Genomic DNA, 25,817 nt, shown 5'->3' with positions numbered 1-25,817 from the left:
GTGAAATACTTTGTTCTGTATGAGCCCCTGAGAATGTGCTTCATACAGTAAAAAAAAGTAAAGGAGGATGATTACTTCTTGACTTGTTTAAAGAAGACTTCTCCAGCCCATGGGGGCATTACCTTGTGATTTCGGGCTTTACAAATACATTTGATTTGATTTGATTTGATTTGATTTGATTTGATTTGATTTGATTTGATTTGATTTGATTTGATTTGATTTGATTTGATTTGATTTGATTTGATTTGATTTGATTTGATTTGATTTGATTTGATTTGATTTGATTTGATTTGATTTGATTTGATTTGATTTGATTTGATTTGATTTGATTTGATTTGATTTGATTTGATTTGACTTGACTTGACTTGACTTGACTTGACTTGACTTGACTTGACTTGACTTGACTTGACTTGACTTGACTTGACTTGACTTGACTTGACTTGACTTGACTTGACTTGACTTGACTTGACTTGACTTGACTTGACACCTTGACACCTTGACACGCTGCCGGGAGGAGCCGGAATCGATTACCAGATGAGCGCTCTACCTCCTGAGCCACAATAGCTTTCTTCACCAAAGTGTTCCTATAGGTGTCTACTAACACCACTAAATTTATTCAAACCCAAATCCTCTGGGAAAATTCTGGAGAGCAAATCAAAGTTAAGGAGCCCAGGGGGCTTGGGCGAAAAATATGAAAGAAATTTAAATCAAATATTAACGTGTGGGGTGACTAACTAGGGGTTTTCAGGGGTGCTGAATCTATTCCAACCATTAGTTTTGAGTAAGAATGGCTCCCTGGCCATAAAATATTGGTATATTATATATATAGTATAATATATTTTAAGCTATAATGTACAGCAAAAAGGGTATAATCAACGGTATGGGACTGAGGTGTTGTTGGTTTGATTCTATTCTGGAAAATAAAATATGAAAATATTGCAAAACACTAATAAGTGTTCACCTACTGTGCACATGCTGTCTGCATGCACTGTCTGCATGTGGGGAAGGAGCAGGAGTGCTGCATCATGGCAAATATTTCTGCACAACAAAAACTATTTTAAGGTATGATCGTTTAACTACTCTTTGGGAGAGTAATTGGTTTTCCTCTGCTGGCAAAAGGTTTGATAACTGTAACTGTAGCACTTTATCAATTTTCTCTAGTTTATTGCTAACAATAAACAACCATTCACCTAGCTAAAGTTTGCTTACAGCTAACATTAGATAGATAGCTAGCATCAGAGTGGTTATAAGATCAGCTGGACTTTGTGTGGTGATCTACTTTTTCAGTGAAGATAATCTTGTAGTTCACTCACTCCATCAATAAGTCTTGCTGTGTGGACCAGTTCTGTATGTTTTGACACAAATCATGACACTTGTCTTTTAGTAGACTACAACATGGAAGAGGATTCTGTAGCTTGTTGCTTAAGGTGCTTCATCTGTGGTCCTGAGACTGGGATTAAAAAGCTCTCAAAAGTCACCCAAAAAGGCTACACAGATTTAGTCTTATTCTGAGAGTGTGGACGATGAAGCATTAATCAGAAGACTGGAAAAACGGAGATGATCCCAAGCTTAGACGCCATTTGGAATGCAGAACCGAGCTATACAATGGTGCAAGAAGTAAATCCACTGGAAATCGTACGTTTGTTTTATTTTTCATTGTGATGAAAGCACTTGCAGTTTTCAATCATATTCTATGTTGTGAGTGACATCTCAATTTAATAAAAACTTTTAACAAATTCTATTCTTTAGGGCAAGATGAGCAAGACCAACATCCAGACAGGTTGAACAGACGCAGCGTATTATTATTATATATGTTATGATGAATTGAAAATGGGGGAGCCTGATGTAAACAAGACGAAAGTCTTTCTCTGGTCTGCATCCCCTTAACAATTGTGTGTATTGAGCCGTACTGTATTGTACTCATTCTGCAATCTGTTAATAAAATTAGCAATCAATCAAACCCTGATGTAAACAAGACAAAAGTATTTTTCTGGTCTGCCATCCCCTTAACAATTGTTTGTATTGAGCCGTACTGTATTGTACCCATTTTGCAATCTGTTAATAACGTTTTCAATCAATCAATGGTCGTTAGCCGACTTACCAAGTCCAGTGGTTAGAGTCCCGGCTGTGTTCCAAGCTAGTCGGGCAGCTTCAGATAGGCAGTGTGCACCTGCCTATCCATACATTTAGTCTTTTAGCTTTTATCCAAAGGGACTTACAAGTTCTGTACAACAAGTCAGCAGGAGGGGTACAACTCTCTCGAAAGTCTTTCTCTGGTCTGCATCGCCTTAACAATTGTGTGTATTGAGTTGTACTGTAATGTACCCATTCTGCAATCTGTTAATTAAAGTTTTCAATCAATTCAATCAATCAGCTAAGGGGGTCAGTAACATTGTACGTCAAAACAGTGTTGAACTTGAGTACATAGTAGTAGATATATTAGCATAGTAGGTAGTAGTAGGCATAATTGTGCATAATAGTAAAAGACAGTACGGTTTGTTTTTCTTTTTTTTCATTTCAGATATTGATTGTGATTGAAGTGTTTTTAGTCAACGGTGGAAAATTGGGTGGGTTTTCGGCCTATCCACTACAATCATTACTCCTCCGAAATCTACAATGTTTCTGAATATCTAACCTCCTTTAAACAGGGCCCTGAACACTTGATTTATTTTATTTTACAGCCTATACAAGTTGCCTATTTATGTCTTACCCTGCCCCTACCCCCCCCCCCCCCCCCCCCATGCTGCTGACGCCTGCATTTCAAAATGTTTGTATGATACTCTTCTGTGCTTCTATTTTGTAGTTATGTTAGTGTCTGTAACTTCTGTTTTGATGTTGCCTTAATCTCTGAGATTTACCTAGTTAAATAAATTAAAACAAAGCTCTGACGCCCCCTGCTGATGAATTCATCACATGACACCAAGTCAGTATTCATAGAAACCTTTTAATCAAATTGTCAGTCAAAAAGTACACCTTCCCTCTAACACCCTGTAAAAACGGCCAGTTACAGTAAATTCACAATTATGGGGAATACATTTTTAGATTTCATATATCTTATTCCTAGTCTAGGAGACTCCGATCATATGTGAAAATTCACAACTGTCATGGAAAGAAAATTAAATAAAATGAAGACTTGAACCTTTGATGTCATTATGGCATATTGTTGTCTACGCCCTGGTTGTGGAAATCTTTGAAAATCGATGATTAGAAAAAATAAATAAATGTAAAAGTAAAATGCATCTCCACAGGGCTTTAGCTGGGGGTTACATTTATAAACATGTTTTTAGGTGAAAATGATGACGATGTCCAACATTGCCGATTGGCCAAATGAACCCGCCACACAAAACGGATGAGTCACTAAGGTGTAGAATCTGGATCCGGTACATAGGGATGATCGTAAGGGTGAGAGCAGCCAGGGAGATCCTCTGGAGATGGGAGCACGTTTTCTGGCTCAGAGCTAAATCACAACGCCACCAAAACAGCACTATGATTAAAACACAAACAATCGGCCTCCGACTCATTGTCTATGGAAGAGCTCCAGATTTTACATCTTCACGTTTACCTCATTAAAGAAGATTCGTCACACAATTGAGTCAATTTGTGCGAATTATTTCAGATTTAATGGTTACTTGCAGAAGCCAGAGCTGGAGCTCAACGGCAAGGAGTAAAAACAAATTGACTGGAGTGCGAACACATTTTACATTAATGAAGTAAACCTCTTGTTTTTTGAGGCCCAGCACCACATGCATGAGTTAAACATGACGAGAGAAAGATTAATTTAATCTTAGGGCGGCTAGGTGGTGTAGTGGGCAAGGCACTCGCCACCAGTGTAGAGACGCTAGGATTCGCGTGTTCGAATCCAGCTCTCCACATTGTTTTTCAGTTTGGCTGGTCGTCCGCAGTAATACACATTGGCCGTATTACGGGGAGGGAAAAACTGAAGGGTGGGGATCGAACGTTGTGAACAAGCGACTCCTACAAGTCGGTTGGTGCGCCTGCGCAGTAGAATCAGGAAGTGTCGGGGGCAGCGTGAGCCTCCCACGCGTTACTCCTCGACACTGAGAGATCGAGCTGCGCAGGTGAAAAGATGCGACTGCTGTTACCTCAAGTACCGGAGGGGACTTGTGCTATGTATGACTTAGTCCACATTGCAGCCGGCTTGTGGGAGGCAAGAAACAGCGTTCGTGACAGGGGAGGGTTGAATTGGATGATACGAAATTGGGATGGGAGAAAATATGGAAAAATGGGAGAAAAAGTGGATCAAAAAAAAAAAAGATTAATTTAATCTTTACCGTCACATTTCAATGTCACAAAAGTGATTCTTAGTTCCCAGGTGTTTGGCTTTGGGAAAATCCAGACTGTAGGTATGAAATATGTGACTTATTAAACGGAGGGGTGTTCCCCTCGCCATGCTCTGAGGAAGGCAGCATTGCAGACGAATAACGGGTTTAACGGGGCAGATTTCATCTACCATAACATTCACAAAACGGATCCCAGTCTAGCAACCCAAGAGTTGCCTCTGTATTATGGTCTTAAAGACGCTGTAAGTGGTATCTTCTTTGTTAAAATAAGTGTTAAATAGCTCTACCTTCCGACAGCCATCACTGGTACAGTGTGTGGACTGACTGTAACATGGGTCTCCCAGTCCCTCCGCTCTGCAGTAAACGGAAAATAGCATTCCCGTTCCCACTTTATCCAATCAAGGGAACCTTTACTTATTTCAAGAAGTCTTGCCAAGCCAAATTTGCTTACTGGACTGGCAGTCCAATTTTACTTGTTTCAAGGACACATTTGCTTAAAACTCGTTTTTATTTCTCATTTTTGTCAGACCATTCTTGCAGAGTGGAGTTCTCTCTCCGCGTCCTGATTGGACAAAGTGGGGACGGAAATATATTTCCCTGTTTACTGTAGAGTGAAGGGACTGGGACTGAGACCCATGTTACTGACCAGCAGTGAGGACAAGCAGCCTAGATGGAGACAGGGAGACAGAGACAGGGAGAGGGGGGTTTAAAAAGAGCGCAGAGAGCTGGAGGTGTGTGAAACCAAACGTCCACTGGACCGGGGGACAGACGCGTGTTAAAAGTCCAGTCCCGCTGTAGAGATGACACTCCACTGTCAGGTGAAGATGAGATCTACTCTCTGGAGAAGACACAACGCTCGCCGAAGAACGCCAAAACAAAAAGAAACAGGAAATGCCAACTAAACATAAATTAGAAAAAGAAAAAGGAAAAAAATACATTTTCTTTTTTTACTTTGTTCTTAGCTATTTACAGTGTCCTATTGTTACTGAACAGAAACCCAAGCAAGGAAACCAGAGTGCGGGGGGGTTGTTTTAGCACTCGCAAATGGTGAAGTTGTTGGCAGTACATTCTTAAAACTCCAATTAAAAGACCAATGTGGGGAGGAGTCTTCCGGTCCTGCTGAGGTTGGGGGGGAAATAGTCCACAAGAGCGGTCCTTGTGTGTCGCTCCTCTTCCACGATTTGTTGTCGTTATAGCAGGTCCTCTGTGCTCCGGAGGGGAAGAGTTGTGCCAATGCAACGGACTCTAAACTCTGAGCCAAATAAGGGGGTTTGAGTAATAAAATAGTCATAAAAATAAAATAAAAGAGTGGTAATAAAAAGGTTGGGGCAAAAGAAAACGAAAAAGTAGAACAACAAATATATGGCAACCTTTCTCATTATTACACTTCAAAATAAAACAAGAGCCGGTATGCCACTGTTAGCGGAAGGTAGAAGGTTTAAAAGAAAAGAGGTGAAAACACAATTTGAGCCGTCCTGAGAGCAATCTGAAAATAATAAATACACCCCCTATCCCTTGAGCACGCTCCTGTTGATTGACAGTTTGTGTATAATATTTGTTGTGTGAGAGAACTCAGTCCAGGCTTTGTTGTCTGTCTGTGCGTCAGTATCCTTGTAGTCCGTTGTAAACCTTCTGTATCGACGCCTGCTTCAGAAGACTCCGGACACCTACACACACACACAAAACATTGGTGATTAAGATAAGATATTCCTTTATTGACCCCCTTGGTACAGGTATGGACAGGGTAACACACCAGAATTGCCACTTCAGTATCACCAATACCAGATACTACAAGCCAATGCGTCTCCCTTAACCATTTCCTGCTCATTTCTGTCCAAGGAATCGAGTCGATTTAAATAGGTGAGGTCGCTCCCCTGCCACTGTCCACCATGGGACCTTATCTCGACAACAAGACAAATCTACTTTTTTATCCCGTTTGAATTGTGCCATGTATTACACATATGATGTTTGTCAATTTAAAATAACGTTAGTTAACCTCATCGTAGGGCGTAAATGTGCGCTATGTGCCTACAGTCAAGACTCGACAATACTGAACCAGACAAAAAAGTTAGGAGCACATTTTTTGCATGATTAAAAAAAAAGTTCGAACATCCGTTCGAAAAACCCTGGCGAAGTTCGAAGCCCAAAAACAGGCTTTGGGGACAGCTCTACCTCATCGCTAACTTTTGAAGCCATAACGTCATGTTAGCTAGCTGACGATTACACGTTTACATCGACAAACATCATGGTACAATCCCCCAAAATCATCTGTACAGGTGGTGGAAGAGTGCTCTGTGCAGGTGATGGAAGAGTGCTCTGTATAGGTGATGGAAGAGTGATCTGTGCAGGTGGTGGAAGAGTGCTCTGTGCAGGTGGTGGAAGAGTGCTCTGTATAGGTGACGGAAGAGTTATCTGTGCAGGTGATGGAAGAGTGCTCTGTGCAGGTGGTGGAAGGGTGATCTGTGCAGGTGATGGAAGAGTGATCTGTGCAGGTGATGGAAGAGTGATCTGTGCAGGTGATGGAAGAGTGCTCTGTGCAGGTGATGGAAGAGTGCTCTGTATAGGTGAACAAAGAGTGCTCTGTGCAGGTGGTGGAAGAGTGATCTGTGCAGGTGGTGGAAGAGTGATCTGTGCAGGTGATGGAAGAGTGATCTGTGCAGGTGATGGAAGTGTGCTCTGTGCAGGTGATGGAAGAGTGCTCTGTGCAGGTGATGGAAGAGTGCTCTGTGCAGGTGATGGAAGAGTGCTCTGTGCAGGTGATGGAAGAGTGCTCTGTGCAGGTGATGGAAGAGTGCTCTGTGCAGGTGATGGAAGTGTGCTCTGTGCAGGTGATGGAAGAGTGCTCTGTGCAGGTGATGGAAGAGTGCTCTGTGCAGGTGATGGAAGAGTGATCTGTATAGGTGATGGAAGAGTGATCTGTGCAGGTGATGGAAGAGTGCTCTGTGCAGGTGATGGAAGAGTGCTCTGTATAGGTGAACAAAGAGTGCTCTGTGCATGTGATGGAAGAGTGCTCTGTATAGGTGAACAAAGAGTGCTCTATATAGGTGATGGAAGAGTGCTCTGTGCAGGTGATGGAAGTGTTCTGTGCAGGTGATGGAAGAGTGCTCTGTGCAGGTGATGGAAGAGTGATCTGTGCCTGCAGAGGGTTGCAATTTTACTGAATTCCTATTAAATGTGATTCTGGAGATTCCCTGTACATGTAATGGAGTGCACTGCACATTGAATGCACAGGGCAGGGTTGGAATTCAACTTATTATGTGTATTTCCCCCCCAAAGATTATTATTAAAATTGGGTTAACAGTCTGAGAATTTACCGGAAAGTTTCCGCCCCATTTTGCAACCTTAGCTGAAAGACATTAAATCATGAATGCTGTATTATTCCTGTTCTGGCTGGCACCCTGGGTGAGTAGCACTGCTGTACACACTCACTGACTCAACATTAATAATGGGTCCATTCCATTTAGGTGTGCCAGGGAGCCATAGCCAGCATGCACAACACCAGGCCCCTGGCACCGGCACACGCGGCAGATCCAATGTTAATGTTATTAGTTACAGCTGTGTTTACTAGGGATGGGTACCTTTCACATTTGAACCGATACGTTTTTTTTTTTACGACTGAGGTAGGTAAATTACATTTTTTGAGACTAAAGTACCGAAAAAAGGTACCGTTGGGTACCGGTATCGATTCACAGGTACCGGTACCCAACGGTACCTTTTTTCGGTACTTTAGTCTCAAAAAATTTAATTTACCTACCTCAGTCGTAAAAAAAAAATCCAAACTTCAAATAACTACAATTTCAACCGTTTTCGGCTTGCCATTGCCCCAACTGCTTTGTTGTTGAATCAAGTCAAATCCTAGGTAAGCATATATTGTGCGTGTGAACGTTGACATGAAAATAAAAAAAGGTAAAAGAAATTAAAAAATGTCTTCTGTATCTCACTTGAATCGATACTCGGCAGTACCGACGTGTTTCGGTTCGGTACCTGTTTACCCATCTATCACACGGCAAAATGTCCACTGTAAAAAGGGCCAATTTAATAATTTTATGCAACCAAGCATTGTGATTGGATGAGTCATTCCATCAGGGGGCGTATAACTTCAACTGTATCACTCCGCCTTGTTGAGCTGTCATTCATGAATGTTGAATAGGCATTGGAAGGAAGCGGGAATGTTTATTGCTTGGCAACAGGGAACTAACTTTTGTTGGCGGAAGGGAAAGATAAAAGTATCCATTTTAAAGCCAAAGCTTCTACTTTTGTTTAATGTTTGAAACAATTATAAAAAAATTACTTTAATCTCCTCCTGAAGACAAAAGGGTGTCAACACCAACATGAAGTGCATGTGTCCGATTCTCATCCCTTCACTAATCATAACTACCTACCTCATACTATAGTCTACCCATATAACTCTGTATTATAGCATGTACAATAGTGCACTATTAGTACAGTATACACTGTATACACATATTTATATTTACTGCATATATATATATCGGTCTGAATATACCTGCATATAGTATACTTCTATACACCTGCATATAACCCATTTAACTCTGTATGATAGCATGTACAATAATGTTGTATATACTGAATATATATTTATTCTTACCTGCATATACTCCTTTTTACACATCTGTAGATACTGTATCTAATCCATCCATCTGTTCATATCCCTTACCTACGCTTAGTAGTTACGCTGCTGGCCAGTATGACTTACTAGTTACTACCAGTGTCTTTATACCTGTATCACTGTACAATACTACAACTCTGTACATACATCCTATTAGGACTATTACTCTGTAGAACTAATTTATATATTTTATACCCAGTTTAAATCACCTGTACATTGTATATCACTATCACACTGCTACATTTGCACTCTGGTTGGATGCCACGCTTATTTTCGTTGTACTTGTGCTGTATGATGACAATACATTTGAATCTAAATCAAATCTAATATAAAAAAAAATCTCATCTTTCGCTTCCGGACCCCCTGCCTTCTTCCCCCAGTGCCCTCTCCCTTCAGGGAGCTGTGTCTGGGGGAACTCAGCGTCTCTCTGCTGGTCGTCCAGCTGTGTCTGGGGGAACTCCAGCTGTGTCTGGGGGAACTCCAGCTGTGTCTGGGGGAACTACAGCTGTGACTGGGGGAACTCACCGTCTCTCTGATCCAGCTGTGACTGGGGGAACTCACCGTCTCTCTGATCCAGCTGTGTCTGGGGGAACTCACCGTCTCTCTGCTGGTCGTCCAGCTGTGTCTGGGGGAACTACAGCTGTGTCTGGGGGAACTACAGCTGTGTCTGGGGGAACTACAGCTGTGTCTGGGGGAACTACAGCTGTGTCTGGGGGAACTCACCGTCTCTCTGATCCAGCTGTGACTGGGGGAACTCACCGTCTCTCTGATCCAGCTGTGACTGGGGGAACTCACCGTCTCTCTGCTCCAGCTGTGTCTGGGGGAACTCCAGCTGTGTCTGGGGGAACTCACCGTCTCTCTGCTCCAGCTGTGTCTGGGGGAACTCCAGCTGTGACTGGGGGAACTCACCGTCTCTCTGCTCCAGCTGTGTCTGGGGGAACTCCAGCTGTGTCTGGGGGAACTCCAGCTGTGTCTGGGGGAACTACAGCTGTGACTGGGGGAACTCACCGTCTCTCTGATCCAGCTGTGACTGGGGGAACTCACCGTCTCTCTGATCCAGCTGTGTCTGGGGGAACTCACCGTCTCTCTGCTGGTCGTCCAGCTGTGTCTGGGGGAACTACAGCTGTGTCTGGGGGAACTACAGCTGTGTCTGGGGGAACTACAGCTGTGTCTGGGGGAACTACAGCTGTGTCTGGGGGAACTCACCGTCTCTCTGATCCAGCTGTGACTGGGGGAACTCACAGTCTCTCTGATCCAGCTGTGACTGGGGGAACTCACCGTCTCTCTGCTCCAGCTGTGTCTGGGGGAACTCCAGCTGTGTCTGGGGGAACTCACCGTCTCTCTGCTCCAGCTGTGTCTGGGGGAACTCCAGCTGTGACTGGGGGAACTCACCGTCTCTCTGCTCCAGCTGTGTCTGGGGGAACTCCAGCTGTGTCTGGGGGAACTCACAGTCTCTCTGCTCCAGCTATGTCTGGGGGAACTCACCGTCTCTCTGCTCCAGCTGTGTCTGGGGGAACTCACCGTCTCTCTGCTCCAGCTGTGTCTGGGGGAACTCACCGTCTTTCTGCTGGTCGTCCAGCTGTGTCTGGGGGAAATCCACGTCAAAGGTGATGATGAGGGAGCCGCGGATGTTGATGTTGTCGAAGTTGGGCAGCCCCTCGCCCTTCTTCCACAGCCGCGCGCCCGGCTTGGTGATCTTGTCCCTCACTACGTGGACCTGTGGGGGGGCACAGAGGCAGCCGGCGGGTCAGCTCACCGGACACTCACCACACTTATCGTGACCCTTCTCCACAATAGTAAATTAATACTAATAAATGGTAAAAGGTGCATTTATATAGCGGCTTTTATCCAAAGCGCTTTACAATTTCTTTTCCTTTTTTTTTATATCTACTTTTTCTCCCATTTTCTATTTTTCTCCCATCCCAATTTTCGTATTGTCCAATTCTACCCTCCCCTGTCTCGAACGTTGTTAGGCCATGCCTCCCACAGGTCGGCTGCAATGTGGACAAAGCCTTGCATCACGTGTCCCCTCCGGTACACGAGGAGGCAGCCGTCGCATCTTTTCACCTGAACAGCGAGATCTCTCAGCAGCGAGGGTCTGCGTGGGAGGGACACGGCGCCTTCGTTGCTTCCTGATTCTGCTGCGTAGGCGTACCAACCGACCTGTAGGAGTCGCTGTCCACAACGTTCGATCCCCACCCACCAGCTTCCCACCCCCTAATACTGCCAATTGTATTAGTATGAACGACCAGCCAAGCTGGTAGCAATGCAGAGAGCTGGGCTCGAACCCAGCATCTCCTGCATTAGTGGCGAGCGCCTTGCCCACTGCGCCACCCATTCACTCACACACAGACAGCGGAGGCGACCGTGCGAGGTGCCGACCTGCTCATCGGGAGTAGTTAGGGGTTAAGTGTCTTGCTCAAGGACACTTCAATGCGCTGGCCGGGAGGAGCGGGAATCGAATAATACCCCCCGAGCCACTGTCGCCCCGTACTGATGATGATCATTTACCGGCCTGCAGCTGTTACTTCCATCGTTTTTATAATCAAAACATTTACGCTCGGGTCAGTTAAGCACAGGCAAGTATAGCTGTAACTACAGCACACACACCTATAAACATGTGCTGTGCAAATACACATATATTGCCATGAAGCAGGGAACACACACACATGCACACATACGCAACACAAAATGACTACTCTGATGTAATTATCGAAATTATTGTTTGATCATGTAAAGTATGTCACTATTAATTATGTGCTTATTTTAACTTATGTACTTTTTGGTAATGATGATGTGTAATGACCACTTTTAAGTAGGAAAGTCTAACGCGGGACACGTCTATGCCAAATACAACGCAGTTCGGTTTCCAGGTTCCTCTGATTGGCCACGACGCCCACGTGACCCCGCGCTAACACGGCCCCTTATCAACGCCTGCCGCTACGCCGCGCCAAGCTCCTCTGTGTGTTGCAGCGCGCGGCAGAGGTCCCCGTGTGTTCTCAACTTCCTCAATTTATACGCATGGAAGTATTGACTATGCCGTAACGAATCATTAAAAAAATATACCATTAACTGGAATATGTTGTTTCTTTACACATATGTTGGAGTATGTAATTGGTTTGTCATGACAAACCAATAAAATCGCTACTGCGTTGTACATCAGGGTGAACGCTGTTGGTAACACCACCCACTTCAATGACAGAGCTCTTGACTCAGAGTGGCGTTGCGCGTGATGCACGACAATATTATAAAATACAATATTATAAAGCACTTAGCACTTTAAACTTACCAGAACTTTAGCACGCGGAGGCGGAAACAGGCTTAGACAGCGACTTTAGAAGCGGCTGATTAAACAAGATGAAAGCGAAATACGAAAGTGAAAGTCAAGTCGTCGCCACTCATAGCAAATATGAAAGCTCTGTAGCGATTTTATTGGTTTGTCATGACAAACCAATTACATAATCCAACATATGTGTAAAGAAACAACATATTCCAGTTAACGGTATATTTTTTTAATGATTCGTTGCGGCGTAGTCAATACTTCCATGCGTATAAATTGAGGAAGTTGAGAACACACAGGGACCTCTGCCGCTCTGCCGCGCGCTGCAACACACAGAGGAGCTTGGCGCGGCATAGCGGCAGGCGTGGATAAGGGGGCGTGCTAGCGCAGGGTCACGTGGGCGTCATGGCCAATCAGAGGAACCCGGAAACCGAACTGCGTTGTATTTGGCATAGACGCAACCAGGGACAGGAGTTCGCAAATTAGCCTTTGCTAGAAATCCTATATGCAATGTATCCTGTTATTGTAACCTGCTACAGCGTTTTATTTTGCATTGTCCCTGACAAATAAACAAACAAACAAACAAACAAACAAACAAACATTTAAATAATCTCCAGTGTCTCACTGTCACCTATTGAATCCCTGCCTAGGTTTCTGTTTTTGTTTGGATAAGACTGTTGTTTGTGATCAAATTATGTTTGTTTTCATATTCTATTTTGTCTGGAAAGTAAGGCTAAAAGATTAGGAACATAAAACCAACAAGAAGTGAGGCTCAACAGAAAAATCCAAGAACCACCCTTTTAAAGACTCGGACCAGATAACATGGGATTAAAAAAACATTTATTAAACGGGTAGCTCAAATAAAGCAATCTGATTGGTTCGTAGCTGTGGTATAATGAGCATATACCCACTGCTATGAGTCTAATTCCTTTTCAGACGTCAGTATCACTCCACGTCAGAGGAAAGAAAAAAACATTAGCCTTGTTAAATGAGACAGTCTGGTCTACGGAGGAGGAGCATGCCCAGTTAAAAAGGAGGAATCCTCTTGGTGCCAGAATCCCTTGTATCACAACACACAAATATGCCCATATATGGACCAAGAGAGGCTCAAAATGGCTGATAGCCTCATCTGAATTAGACGGATAAAGCGATGATTTTATCCAGATGATTGCCACCTCCACTAAATGTATTAATCTAGCTACTAACTGGGGAGACTAATTAATTACAGATAAAGGAATACAGCAGGACGATCGGTTAAGATTGTTAACCTCACGTTGAACAGGGATTCCCAGTTAAGATGGGCGTCAACCCCAGTCCTGTCACAGCCACTCAATCTCCCAAAACCTTGGGAGCAAATTTCCAAACAGGTATTATTTTGACAAATTGACCTGGAAAAAAAACATTAAAACTATATAATAACGTTCCGAGCCACGAGGGCGCCCCATCGAAAGTGCTTTTACAATTTTTGTCCTCACATTCACCGATGGTGGAGGCGACCATGCAAGGTCGGGAGAGATTAGGCTCTCTCTCTCTCTCTCTGTGTCTCTCTCTCTGTGTCTCTCTCTTTCTATTTATCTCTCTCTCTCTCTCTACGCACCTGGTGTCCATCCAGATGTGTGATCTCCATCTGGAAGCCGACCAGCGCCTCCACCAGGGAGATGGTGACGTTGGTGTACAGGTCGTCGCTCCGCCGCTCGAACACCGGATGTCTGAAAGAACACAAAGACACGTCGTCCAACGTTACAATCTCACACGCGTGCCGTTACCTCAGCGACTTATTCATCCAAGGTCTCGTCGCCGAATGCAAACTGGAGACAAATATACGCTTCCAAATTAAGTGAGAGGAGTTCATACTTTAAAACTTTGATGCGGAAGCGAAGATCTCCCGGCTCTCCGTCGATGTGAGGCTCCCCTGTGGAGAAACCGGAGAGAAGGAGGAAGGGAGGAGAAGGGGAAGTGACTTTTAAGCGAGGCTGCAGCATGTAGTTGACGTCATTCACTACGTTGATCGTGCAAATTGATCGATTTTTATATCCGCAGGAAGCATGGCCAGATTAAGCCACTAGGGGGCGCCTCCGTCCCTCAGGAGACAGACATAACTAGGGGGTCTGGGAGCATGCTCCCCTGGGAAGAAATTATATATTTCTTAAAGAAAACAGCCCTGTAATAGTCATTTCTAGGGCCTGCACTTTAAACAGTATGCTTGCATTTGGCACATATTCCAATTGAAATTAGTGAAATGATGCAATTACACAAGAATCCTGGGGCTCTCTGGTAGTATGGGGCCCCTGATGGTCTGGGGCCCGGGGGATTTTCCCGGTAGGTAATCCAGGTATGCCGGGCAGCATTTTGTCAATTTAACAGTAATCAAATTAGGTTATTTTGAATTTACATTTCACATAAATCTGTGTGGAATCCATCTGTATGTGGGGAGAGTAAAAATAAATTATACATTATAAATGGCCTTTTCCAGTGTTTAGCATAGTTTCCTAGCAATTGGGGATTATATCAATGTGGTCTGTGTCGTTGATTATCATATTGACTCATCAGTCTAGTCTCGAGTTCACAAGATCTTCCCTCACTCAACTAAGCCGTTCTGATTTGACTGTATTGCTGACGTGAATAAGGTACTGATTTGCAGTAACGCCCCCTTTATGGTTGTAGCGCATAGTGTAACCAGACACTTCCTCAAACTGGTTTTGACAGAGAGGCAGAGAACGAGCGAGCGAGAGAGAGGGAGAGATAGAGAGAGAGAGGGAGAGGGACCGCGCGGTCCCCGCACGCAGGAGTGTGTGTAAAAATGTGTGTGCCGCGGGGATGGGTCTTCGCTCACACACACACACACAGAGCATTTACACAGGTTGTGTGTAAATGCTCCGTGTGTCCCTCTCTCTCTCCCTCTCCATCTCTCTATCTCTCCCTCGCAGTCGGGAGCACTAGCTTATCACTGTCAAAATATCTTTGTGCATGCTCCCACGCGCACGCCCGTATTCCGATCCATACAATAATAATCACAGAGGTATATATTGTCATTTGAAACAAGTTACCAATGCATTGTCCCGTGGGATTATGCCCCTGCGGCAAAATTAATTAGTCTCCCCCTCAATCTCTCTCTGTGCCAGTGCAGACTGTGTGGGTGACTGTCACTCAAAGCTCTTATGGGTGGAGCCCATCCAATAACAGCCTGAATTCCAAAGGGAGAAAAATTATGCTTCCGAGTACTTGATTAGAAATATAAAACAATGAATTGTTTTTGAAAAAAACCTTACAGATGTGTTCCATAGACTCACAGGCATTGTGTAAAGTTTCCCAAATAGTGCAAGGAATAGCAATGCATATCCCCTTTAAAGTACCAATGGTGGGCTTTATTCTAACGTTCTATTTGTTTGAATTCATCTACTCATGGATAAAAGAATTGACAGATGAATCGATGAGGAAATAATTGTTGCATCAGAATAAATAGGCCTGGAGCAGGGGCGTAACTAAGGGGGGGACACACATGGGACATCTCCCCGGCATGTTTTCAGAATGCAGTTATTGTCCCCTGCACGATAATAAACGGTGACGCGACGTGATAGGACCACACGGAAAACGGCTGCTTGTCCATCTCTGAGCCATTGTCATGCACAGTCAAGTAGCCGTGAGCATCCGGCGCTAAGTACCGACCACAGCTGTCTTTGCATAACAACAGCCCAGGTGTGCTCAAATAGGCTACATAACACCCCTCCCCTTAAAGTTGGTGTGAAACTGAACGAGATTGCCATGAAATGCAACAGCATTGCTTGGCGTCTGTGAAATATCTGTCTGTCTGTATTTAAAAGCCTCTAGGCTGTTGTTTTATACATTGTAGATTCTCTCTCTCTCTCTCTCTCTCTCACACTACGCACGTTCCGAGACTCGCGCTGCATTATGAGTTGTCATAAGTGAATTGTATATAGAAACAACTCACCAAAATTTACTTGCACAACTGATTTTTTTTATCTACGAAAAGGGGGACCCCCCCCCCCCCGCGACCATACAACTATATGTAGCACCACTCCGCCACTGACCACGCCCCCAAATGTGTCCCCTCCACCACTGACAACAAAGTTACGCCAGTGGCCTGGAGCCGTCTTACCTTCTCCGATGAAAGGGTACTCCATCTCATCCCTCACTCCCTGCTCAATCTCCACCTCCAGGGTCCTCTCCTCGTTCACCAGCCTGTGGGTTATAACAGTCAACACCATAACTATCATCCTTCACCACAGACCCTTCATGATGTGATGACAAAACACAGTCAACACCATCACTATCCTTCACCACAGACCCTTCATGATGTGATGACAAAACACAGTCAACACCATCACTATCCTTCACCACAGACCCTTCATGATGTGATGACAAAACACAGTCAACACCATCACTAATCCTTCACCACAGACCCTTCATGATGTGATGACAAAACACAGTCAACACCATCACTATCCTTCACCACAGACCCTTCATGATGTGATGACAAAACACAGTCAACACCATCACTATCCTTCACCACAGACCCTTCAAGATGTGATGACAGAACTGTGCCTGTGGAAAGTAAATCTATCGCAGAGCTCCAAACTAACCTTCTCCACCACCGTACCAAGAAATATTTGTAATCGTCCTGATCGTCCCATTATAAAAAAAAGTTTACACATTATATAGACTCAGATAGACATTATCTATGATCATATTCTGATACTCAATAAAGAAGATTGAAATTTAATTGAAATTGGGAAAAGGCAGATTGCATAAAGAAAAAAAGGAGTATAACCGATGCCTTCCGAAATAGAAAAGTTGAAATACCGTAATTCCTCTAATAGTAACCCCGGCTTGTATTTGTTTCAACTGTAGCGGATACCAGGCTTGTATTAGGAGGAGGCATGTATAAGAGAGAGGCCTATATTTAAAATTTTCAAACAGATCATAATGAATAAATCAACATTTTGTGTCAGTTTGAACCCAGTAAAATGTACTGGGTTCATTTATTGAAACCAAGTACTGTATGAAATACGGTAGTAAACAGTGCAATTACAGGTGGTAAAAAAAAGTAAAATAGGAAAATAGTGCAATCACAATACTAGTATAATAATAATAACTTCGTTTTATACAATTCTGAGGTAGGCTTACTCTCTTGGTAAACATTAACACCATACCATTATATGGTATTTACTGCACAGCCAGGCCAGCATATACATGAAACCCGGCTTGTATTAGGAGGCCGGCTTATAATTGCTTAGCTCAACAGCGCACCCGGTCATTAATAGAGACCCGGTTTTTAATTGAATACCGGTTACTATTAGAGGAATTACGGTATCCATAATTTGGGCCTTGTTAGGTTAGCTAGACTGTGTGCGTGTTCACCAAATTCCAATAGTGTTGAGCCAGCTGTGTTTGTTGACGGACTCAGTTACAAGCTAAATAGCCAATCTAAGAGATCAAACACAATTCTCTCTCTCTCTCTCAGATTGCAGATGAGCGCTACCCCACCTGCACTGATTCACTGAAAAACTCAGCTACAAGGACTTTATGATTCATCCGAGATTCAGACCTGCGATATCCACGAACGTTATCTCTATCTTAGCTAGCGGTCTCTCAGCTCTGACAGTAGGTGTTGCTTCCCACAGGTCGTTACTCTACTGCTGCGCAAACTGGCATCATGTATACGAGTGTCAGTGATGAAGAAATGTCAGCGATTGCGAATCACTTCATTTATACATAATTTATCTTATTGCAGTATGAGCAGCTCTCAATGTAAGTTTCCCTAAACAACAGCAGACCACAGGCTCACAAACAATAGGCTTCACTGTTATCGTCCCTGACGGCTCCCAAAGGACAAATACAAGCATCCGAAGTAAACGTTCTTGTTTTTTTTTAAGATAGTTAATTTTCAAGCCTTGTATCTAATAACCTAACAAGGTTAATCTAATGTCGACCCTCTTGACAAGGAGGAGTGGCTCTCTTGACTCACTTTATATTGGGGCATTCATCACAGACCACATCCTGAGTCATCTGGAATCGCCCTGGTCCGAGTTGCGTCGTTCTCATTTCCTGCCTGCAGTTACATTTCCTCTTGCCAGGGGCCTCTTTGGCTATAGGCTTGTTGCGTACGACCTGCAGAGCGAAAGGGGGGAAAAAGGTTAAAAATTCATTAAGAAATCCCACACATACATTTACATTGAGTCATTTAGCTGCCGCTTTTATCCAAAGCGACTTACAAGTTCTGTTCAAACAGTGCTGAACTTGCATGCTACCGACTTGAGTGCATGGTAGTATAGTATTAGCACAGTAGGTAGTATAGACATAATTTAGCATAGTAGTAGACATATTAGCATAGTAGATAGTAGGGGTGTGGACATTTCTCGATTCTAAGATGCATCGCGATGCGGACGTGGACGATTCTGCATCGATGCAGTGACAGAACATAATAGATTACATATCGCGCCCTACAAATCAAATATATTATTATTATTATTATTAAAGCTAGTGCTCCGGTCATGCATCCACTCAACTCATAGAAAATACAGCAGCAGGCTATTCTAAAAGTATTGATACTGATACTAATCAAAAGAGTTTTTATTTTTTTTTTATCTACTTTTTTTTTTTTTTTTTTTTCATTTTCTATTTTTCTCCCATCCCAATTTAGTATCGTCCAATTCTACCCTCCCCTGTCTTGAACGCTGTTAGGCCATGCCTCCCACAAGCCGGCTGCAATGTGGACGAAGCCTTACATCACGTGTCCCCTCCGGTACTCGAGGAAGCAGCTGTCGCATCTTTTCACCTGCACAGCGCAATCTCTCAGTGGCGGGGGTCTGCGTGGGAGGGACACGCCGCCCCCGTCGCTTCCTGATTCTGCTGCACAGGCGCACCAACCGACCTGTAGGAGTCGCTGTCCACAACGTCCGATCCCCACCCATCAGCTTTCCCACCCCTAACACTGCCAATTGTGTTAGTATGAACGACCAGCCAAGCTGATTTTTTTTTAAGTACTCTGATTTATTTAAATTTGTATTGCTGCCTATGTTTACCTATTTTGTTTTCTTCTGTTTTGCTACTCTTGTTTTTTTTTAATCTATTTTTAGTGCTGCTTATAGTTTTTAGTATGGTCCCTCTGTACAGCACTTTGTGCCCCTGTGGCTGTTAAAGCGCTTTATAAATAAAGTTGGATTGGATTGATAGCAATGCGGAGAGCTGGGCTCCTGCATTGGTGGCGAGCGCCTTGCCCACTACACCACCTAGCCGCCAAAAGAGTATTGAACCGTTTTTAACAGCTGGGTATCGAGATACCTTTCTAGTATCTGTATCATGCAACACTAGTAGACATTTATTTTGACATTCTGATTTAAGAACTTTCTAAATAAAAGTTAATTTATCTGACTGCTTGTATTAATTGATGAAAAAGTAACCATGTGCAGTAATATAGATTATAAAATTGAGTATGTAATATATTATTGAGCTGCATCGAGATGCATCGTAGAATCTAATCGACTCGTGGACAGCTGAATCGTAATCGAATCGAATTGTGAGGCCAGTGAAGATTCACAGCTCTAGTAGATAGTAGTATAGACATATTAGCATAGTATTATAGAGTAGACATATTAGCATAGTAGTATAGATTAGACATATTAGCATAGTAGATGGTAGTATGGGGCGACAGTAGCTCGGGAGGTAAAGCAGTCGTCTGGCAATCCGGAGGTTCCCGGTTCGATTCCCGCTCCTCCCGGGCAGCGTGTCGATGTGTCCTTGAGCAAGACACTTAACCCCTAATTGTTCCCGATGAGCAGGTTGGCACCTTGCATGGTTGCCGCCACCATCGGTGTGTGAATGTGTGAGTGAATGGGTCAAATGTGAGGAACAAATTGTAAAGCGCTTTGGATAAAAGCGCTATATAAAAAAGCAGCCATTTACCATTTAGTATAGACATATTAGCAGATAGTAGTATAGACATATTAGCATAATAGGTAGTAGTATAGACATATGGCTGCTTTTTTTATATATATATATAGCGCTTTTATCCAAAGCGCTTTACAATTTGTTTAACATTTTACCCATTCACTCAAACACCGACGGCAGAGGCAACCATGCAAGGTGCCAACCTGCTCATCAGGAGCAATTATGGGTTAAGTGTCTTGCTCAAGGACACATCGACACGCTGCCCGGGAGGAGCGGGAATCGAACCGGAAACCTCCAGATTGCCAGACGACTGCTCTACCTCCCGAGCTACTGTCGCCCCCAAGGATATACTATGCAACATATTAGCATAGTAGATAGTTAGACATATCAGCATAATAGATAGTAATATAGACATATTAGCATAGTAGATACTTTAGTAGTATAGACATATTAGAATAGTAGGTAGTAATATAGTAAATTAACTGGCAGAATCTTGGGCAGATAACCAGATCAAGGATTGCAGAACACTGCTGTGTACAAATCCTCTTTCTTAACATCATGTTGAGCCCTAAATGAACTGAATGAAAAATACTTTTCTTTGTAATTATTACCCACAAAAAAATAAAGTAGAAGGATGGACAGATGGTGTGGGATGTAGGGTAAGAAGTGGTCTCACATGCTCACCTCAACAAAGTTCCCAGAGTACACCTCTTCCAGCGTGACCTCCAGGTCGAGCACGATGTCATTTCCTCTGGGGATGTTCCTGTCCTGCTGCTGTCGGTTTCCACCGAACATGAATCCAAAGTCACCAAAGAAACTGGAGACGGGAACGCAGAGTAAGACGGCATGGATTTTCGTCAAGACAGTGTTGTTGAGTACTACAGTACCATTACTTTTGCAGTGAAAGCTTGGGACCAGCTTAGAAACAGAAGCATCATTGGCTAATATGTGATTGCCGGGCCTCTATCCCTCTGTGTGTGTGTGTTTTCATGTTCAATGTTAAACTATTGTGTAACCTTATACACTGTACTTAAATAATTATAGATTTCCTCAAGGGGATCAATAAAGGAATATCTTATCTTATAAATAACTTGTGTTTCCCATTTCATTGAAATTGTGTTTTTAAGTTGATGGAAATTACAGCAAATAGTTTTGCCTCCCAGACGGGGGCCATAGCCTCCCTCCGGACCAACCCCTAGGTGAGACTCTGCACCATCTTGTTTGAAAACCCTGGGGAAAAGAGCCCTGTATCTCAGTAGGAGATGAGTATTACCAGTAATTGAATACCACTGCATTACATAGTCATAGCACTTAAGGAACTCTTGTAATGCTGCAAGCCGTATAGCCTCGTACCATGATCATATCCCTTATAATAGCCTGTGTTCATTAGACTAACCTGGAGAAGATATCGTTGTGGGAACCATGGTGACCCTCTTTCAGACCATCTTCTCCATAAGCATCGTACTGCTTCCTTTTCTCCTCATCTGAGAGGACCTACAAACAAACAACCTTTCAGCCAGAGAATAACAACACTTTACATTCAGTCCTATTTAAGACACCAAAGCATAATTCCATTCAATTCGATTTTCAATTCAACTTTATTCCAGACACTTAGGAAGGTCCATATAATTTTGTTTTAATAAAAGAAAAACATAGCACAACAATACAATACAAAACATATAAAACTGTATCAAAAATATAGGTCGCCACAAGATAGAGTTGAACCTGGTGTTACTTAGTTTTGACAGGATTAATTAAGGCCACAATAACACTGTTCAATGACTCATCTAACCGACACATAAACCTGTACATAAGGTTTCGTACAAGTGCCTTAAATGTAGGTATACCCATTAGCCATTACCCACACACACACACTGACAAACAGCTGGCTGGCACTGTGCCATCTAGGGACATGCAAGAACAGCCGTAGAGCATCATTATAAGCCACATTTAGTCTTTGCATGCTGTTTTTCCTGTAGCTGACCCACAGGTGAGCAGTATACAGTATTTTGACATCTGAAGTGCACATGTAGAATTTACATATCACCACGTTTGCCTGTGCGTATAGTTTACAACGCTGTCTCTGGATATCTTTATCATCAGACAAATCATCTGTAATACAATGGCAGAGGTATTTAATCTCATTACACACTTCAAGAACATTGTTACCCAAATCAGGAAAAACTCAGCCTTTCGATCTTCTTTACAATGTACAATCATAATGTTACTCTTCTTGGCGTTGTATTGGATGTCACATTATATACCGTACTGGGAACATAATAAGTATGCTATTGTAAGCCAGCAGTGCACTATATGGAGAGAACACAATCAAAGCATCTGCATATACATAAGATGATTAAAAACAGTATTTCCGACAACACAGCCAGTTGTACACATTAACACTTTAATCGCCGACCTTTCCCCGCCATGCTTATTCTGCCGAAGACGCTGGACAGCGTCTTTGATATCAATATTTCAAAAATCTGTGATCGAAATCATATTTCTCCGATAAACAACATGATTTGGACGTATATACTATTATACAACCTGGAAATGGATCGGATATTTCGACATCCCATAATGGAAAAAATTCTGTTCCACGCTCATCTCCCAACGCTACGAGGAAGCTACGGTGAGTTTCAGCGTTATTTGTTAACGTCTTCGATACTAACTGCTCTAATGATCATATCACCCACACTAGATGAATGATATAACGTTGCCCACGGAATTATAAACGACCCCCCCCCCCCATCCGGTCAACATCAGATCATACGTAGTAACTCCTAGAAGCACGTACAGTTGACATTTTTTATCTCGCACAGATTCCTACCAAACTGTATTTGATCATCAATATAATGCATTTAGGGCTATAAATCAAGTTCTGGAGAAAGCTGCAGAAAACGATAAAAACATACTTATACTTTAGACTGTATTTTAGTATGAATATGTGAATGAAAAAGTATAACGTTGCTACACCCTGAACAATAGATATAGGACGTTGAATGGGCCATAGTAATGTCAATTTAGCAATAAAATTTAAAAAGTTATAGCCCTGCAAAGAAGGGGAACTTCTCCATGTTAAATAGGGCTGGCGAGGGATGGTAAATTATGAATTTAACCCCGGCGATCAAAGTGATCGAGTGATAATGACTTGTTTATACTTGAAACGCCTAGTTGTATTTTTTGTATTTGTATTTATTTATTAACACAGAGTTAAACCAAAGTAAAAATACAAAATAAAATACATAAGCATATTGTGAAGGAGAAGTTAGAAGCCTAGAGGCTTATCGAGAACTTCCCGTTTTGTAAAATCGAAACATACAAAAATATACATATTATTTAAGAAATACCAGTAATACATTCAAAAGATATGTGTTAACACAAACATACATACAGTACATACATGCATACTGCGTACATAATAATACTTAACCACCCACCCACCTGCCTACAAACCTACCCACCCACGTTTCAATGTGTGATCTGTGGATTGGGTCCTCCAAATACACCCAGCGACGTGTTATCTCTGAACCCACTCCCGTTACTCCACGTCGTGACTTCAAGAATACCAGCAACCAACGCGCGCGAGCCAACCAGAGGCAGCCACACGGCGTATGTGGCCAATCGCGAGGCGCGCGCGTGTCGTCTCCAACAACAACCAACCAAGTCACGTGGGTCACATTCAAAAGACTTGTGTTGTACGCGTGTATACCAAACCCAGCCGCATTTCACGGAGACGCTCTCTGATTGGCCACTGACGCGTTTGCCCAATCCGTGACGAGCTGTGTCTTTTCCCATTTCCACGTCAAACTAACCTCGTTCCCAGTTGTATCTCCTCCGTGAGATAACGTCAAACAGCCTGCAAACTACCTGGCGTTATATCGCCATGCTCCAAGACAAACTAACTTTAACCAACTTCGAAAGAGTGCCTAAGCTTAACCGTCGAAAGAACTTGCCACAAACTCTAACCATAACAAACTTCGAAGAGTGGCTAAACTTAACTAGTGTAGAAACATGCGTCGGTCAATCAGAGAGCGTCTCCGAGAAATGCGGCTGGTTTGGTATTCACGCGTGCCGCGAACGCTTCCGCACACAGAATAATAACCCGTTCACTGCCGCACTACCAAAACGGTTAACCCTTTCACTGCCACAACACAACAGCCGGTTAACCCTTTCATAGCCCCTTACGTGACTGCGGTGTGCACGTAAGGGGATAACCCTTTCACAGCCACAACACAACAGTCGGTTAACCCTTTCACTGCGACAATACACAGAGGGTTAACCCTTTCAGCCGGTTAACTATCACAAGTGTTAACCTTCTGTAGTGTGGCAGTGAAAGGGATAATGGATGTTGTTCCACATACAGTTTCGCACACACACAACCAATACTTCATTCGCACTGTAGCCTACACACACACACAACCGTGTGCCCACCGACCTCATAAGCTGCTCCCAAGTCTGCGAATTTGTCCGCAGCTTCTGGGTCCTCTTGGTTCCTGTCGGGGTGTAACTGGAGAGCCAGCTTCCTGTACGCCTTCTTGACGTCCCTCACTGTGGCAGCCTTGGTCACCCCCAGGATCTGGTAGAAGTCTCGCCTAGAGAGACGGGATGATGACAGTTAGTCTTGGCGACAGCCAGGGACATTTGAAAAGCCCAACAGGGTCGTTATGGTGGGAGTATAAATAAATGTGTAACATTGACTGAATTAATTATTATTACACCAGCTAGCTGCCGTGGATATAATAGCCAGCTAGCTGAATCTGATGCAGCTCATTTACCCCACGGTAGTCGTCCGGAAGTGGCCATACGATTGAGTGATTGATTGAAAATGTTATTAACAGATTGCAGAATGGGTACAATACAGTACGGCTCAATACACACAATTGTTAAGGCGATGCAGACCAGAGAAAGACTTTCGTCTTGTTTACATCAGGGTCCCCCATTTTTTATTCATCATACAATTTAGGTTTAGGTACAACATTCGTGATCGCAATATTGAACATCGTTACTTTAGAGTAACATTACTGATAAACGTGTTAGTAATAATAATAATAATAATAATAATAAGCACTACAGGGCGGCCAGCCCCAATTAGAAGTGAGCGGCTCCAGTCCGGTCCGGTCCACACACATGGGGAATGGGCTCAGCCGCGTAGACCAATCACAATGGAACATGTGTACCAGCTGGCGATGCTGCTCTGCCGGTGTTGTGCCAAATTCATACTCCCTTGCAACTTACCCCGCAAGCACCGCCGTAATACAATACAGGAGCAAACAGCATACATGGCACAGATTCATCCCTTTGGTGGCCATAGATTCCCGTGTTTTCCTGAAGAAGGCCAACCGAACGGCCGGCTTTTGCAGATTGGTTTCCTGCTGCTGCCAGTCACTAATCTTCCGTCAAGGCAACCGTGAAGTTAGACACAGTAGCACACGAAAACACACTTCCGGTAGACGTTCATCCAGAAACGTCAAAATAAAAGTCCAGATGGAATTGTAATTTATTTCTCGTACATACAAAAAAAATCTGAAAACGTTCAAATAATAATACAATGTAATTATAAAATATTCCTATAATAATTGTCACACCCAAATCAAGGGTGAGCAACACTAAGGGAAGGGCGAACCCTGATGTAAACAAGACAAAAGTATTTTTCTGGTCTGCATCCCCTTAACAATTGTGTGTATTGAGCCGTACT

The 25,817-nt window shown here is 43.3% G+C and overlaps 1 protein-coding gene across 1 annotated transcript; it reads right to left on the bottom strand.

The window, feature by feature from the left end:
• Positions 1-2,924: 2,924 nt before the first annotated feature.
• Positions 2,925-25,514, bottom strand: dnajb11 (DnaJ heat shock protein family (Hsp40) member B11). The gene is made up of 10 exons (XM_084309619.1): positions 25,358-25,514; positions 24,558-24,714; positions 21,516-21,613; positions 20,804-20,936; positions 18,198-18,340; positions 16,329-16,411; positions 14,066-14,123; positions 13,809-13,920; positions 10,489-10,648; positions 2,925-5,968 (listed from the first exon to the last, which is right to left on the bottom strand). The coding sequence occupies exons 1-10, from the start codon at positions 25,429-25,431 to the stop codon at positions 5,904-5,906; spliced, it is 1,083 nt and encodes a 360-aa protein (XP_084165745.1). The 5' UTR covers positions 25,432-25,514; the 3' UTR covers positions 2,925-5,903.
• Positions 25,515-25,817: the final 303 nt, after the last annotated feature.

This window comes from Notolepis coatsorum, assembly GCF_963971535.1.
Source record: "Notolepis coatsorum genome assembly, chromosome: 3".
Taxonomy (NCBI): Eukaryota; Metazoa; Chordata; class Actinopteri; order Aulopiformes; family Paralepididae; genus Notolepis; species Notolepis coatsorum.
Note: the sequence above shows the minus strand (reverse complement) of the source record. Positions and strands in the feature narration are given on the sequence as shown.

Bases quoted from the DNA above. Each gene is read 5' to 3' on its own strand.
- dnajb11 (XM_084309619.1), bottom strand. From the start codon at position 25,431: ATGGCCACCAAAGGGATGAATCTGTGCCATGTATGCTGTTTGCTCCTG. The intron at 21,614-24,557 runs GTCGGTGGGCAC...GTTTGTTTGTAG, and splicing joins ACTTGGGAGCAGCTTATGAG to GTCCTCTCAGATGAGGAGAA. The intron at 16,412-18,197 runs GTGAGTCAAGAG...TATAACCCACAG, and splicing joins GATGAATGCCCCAATATAAA to GCTGGTGAACGAGGAGAGGA.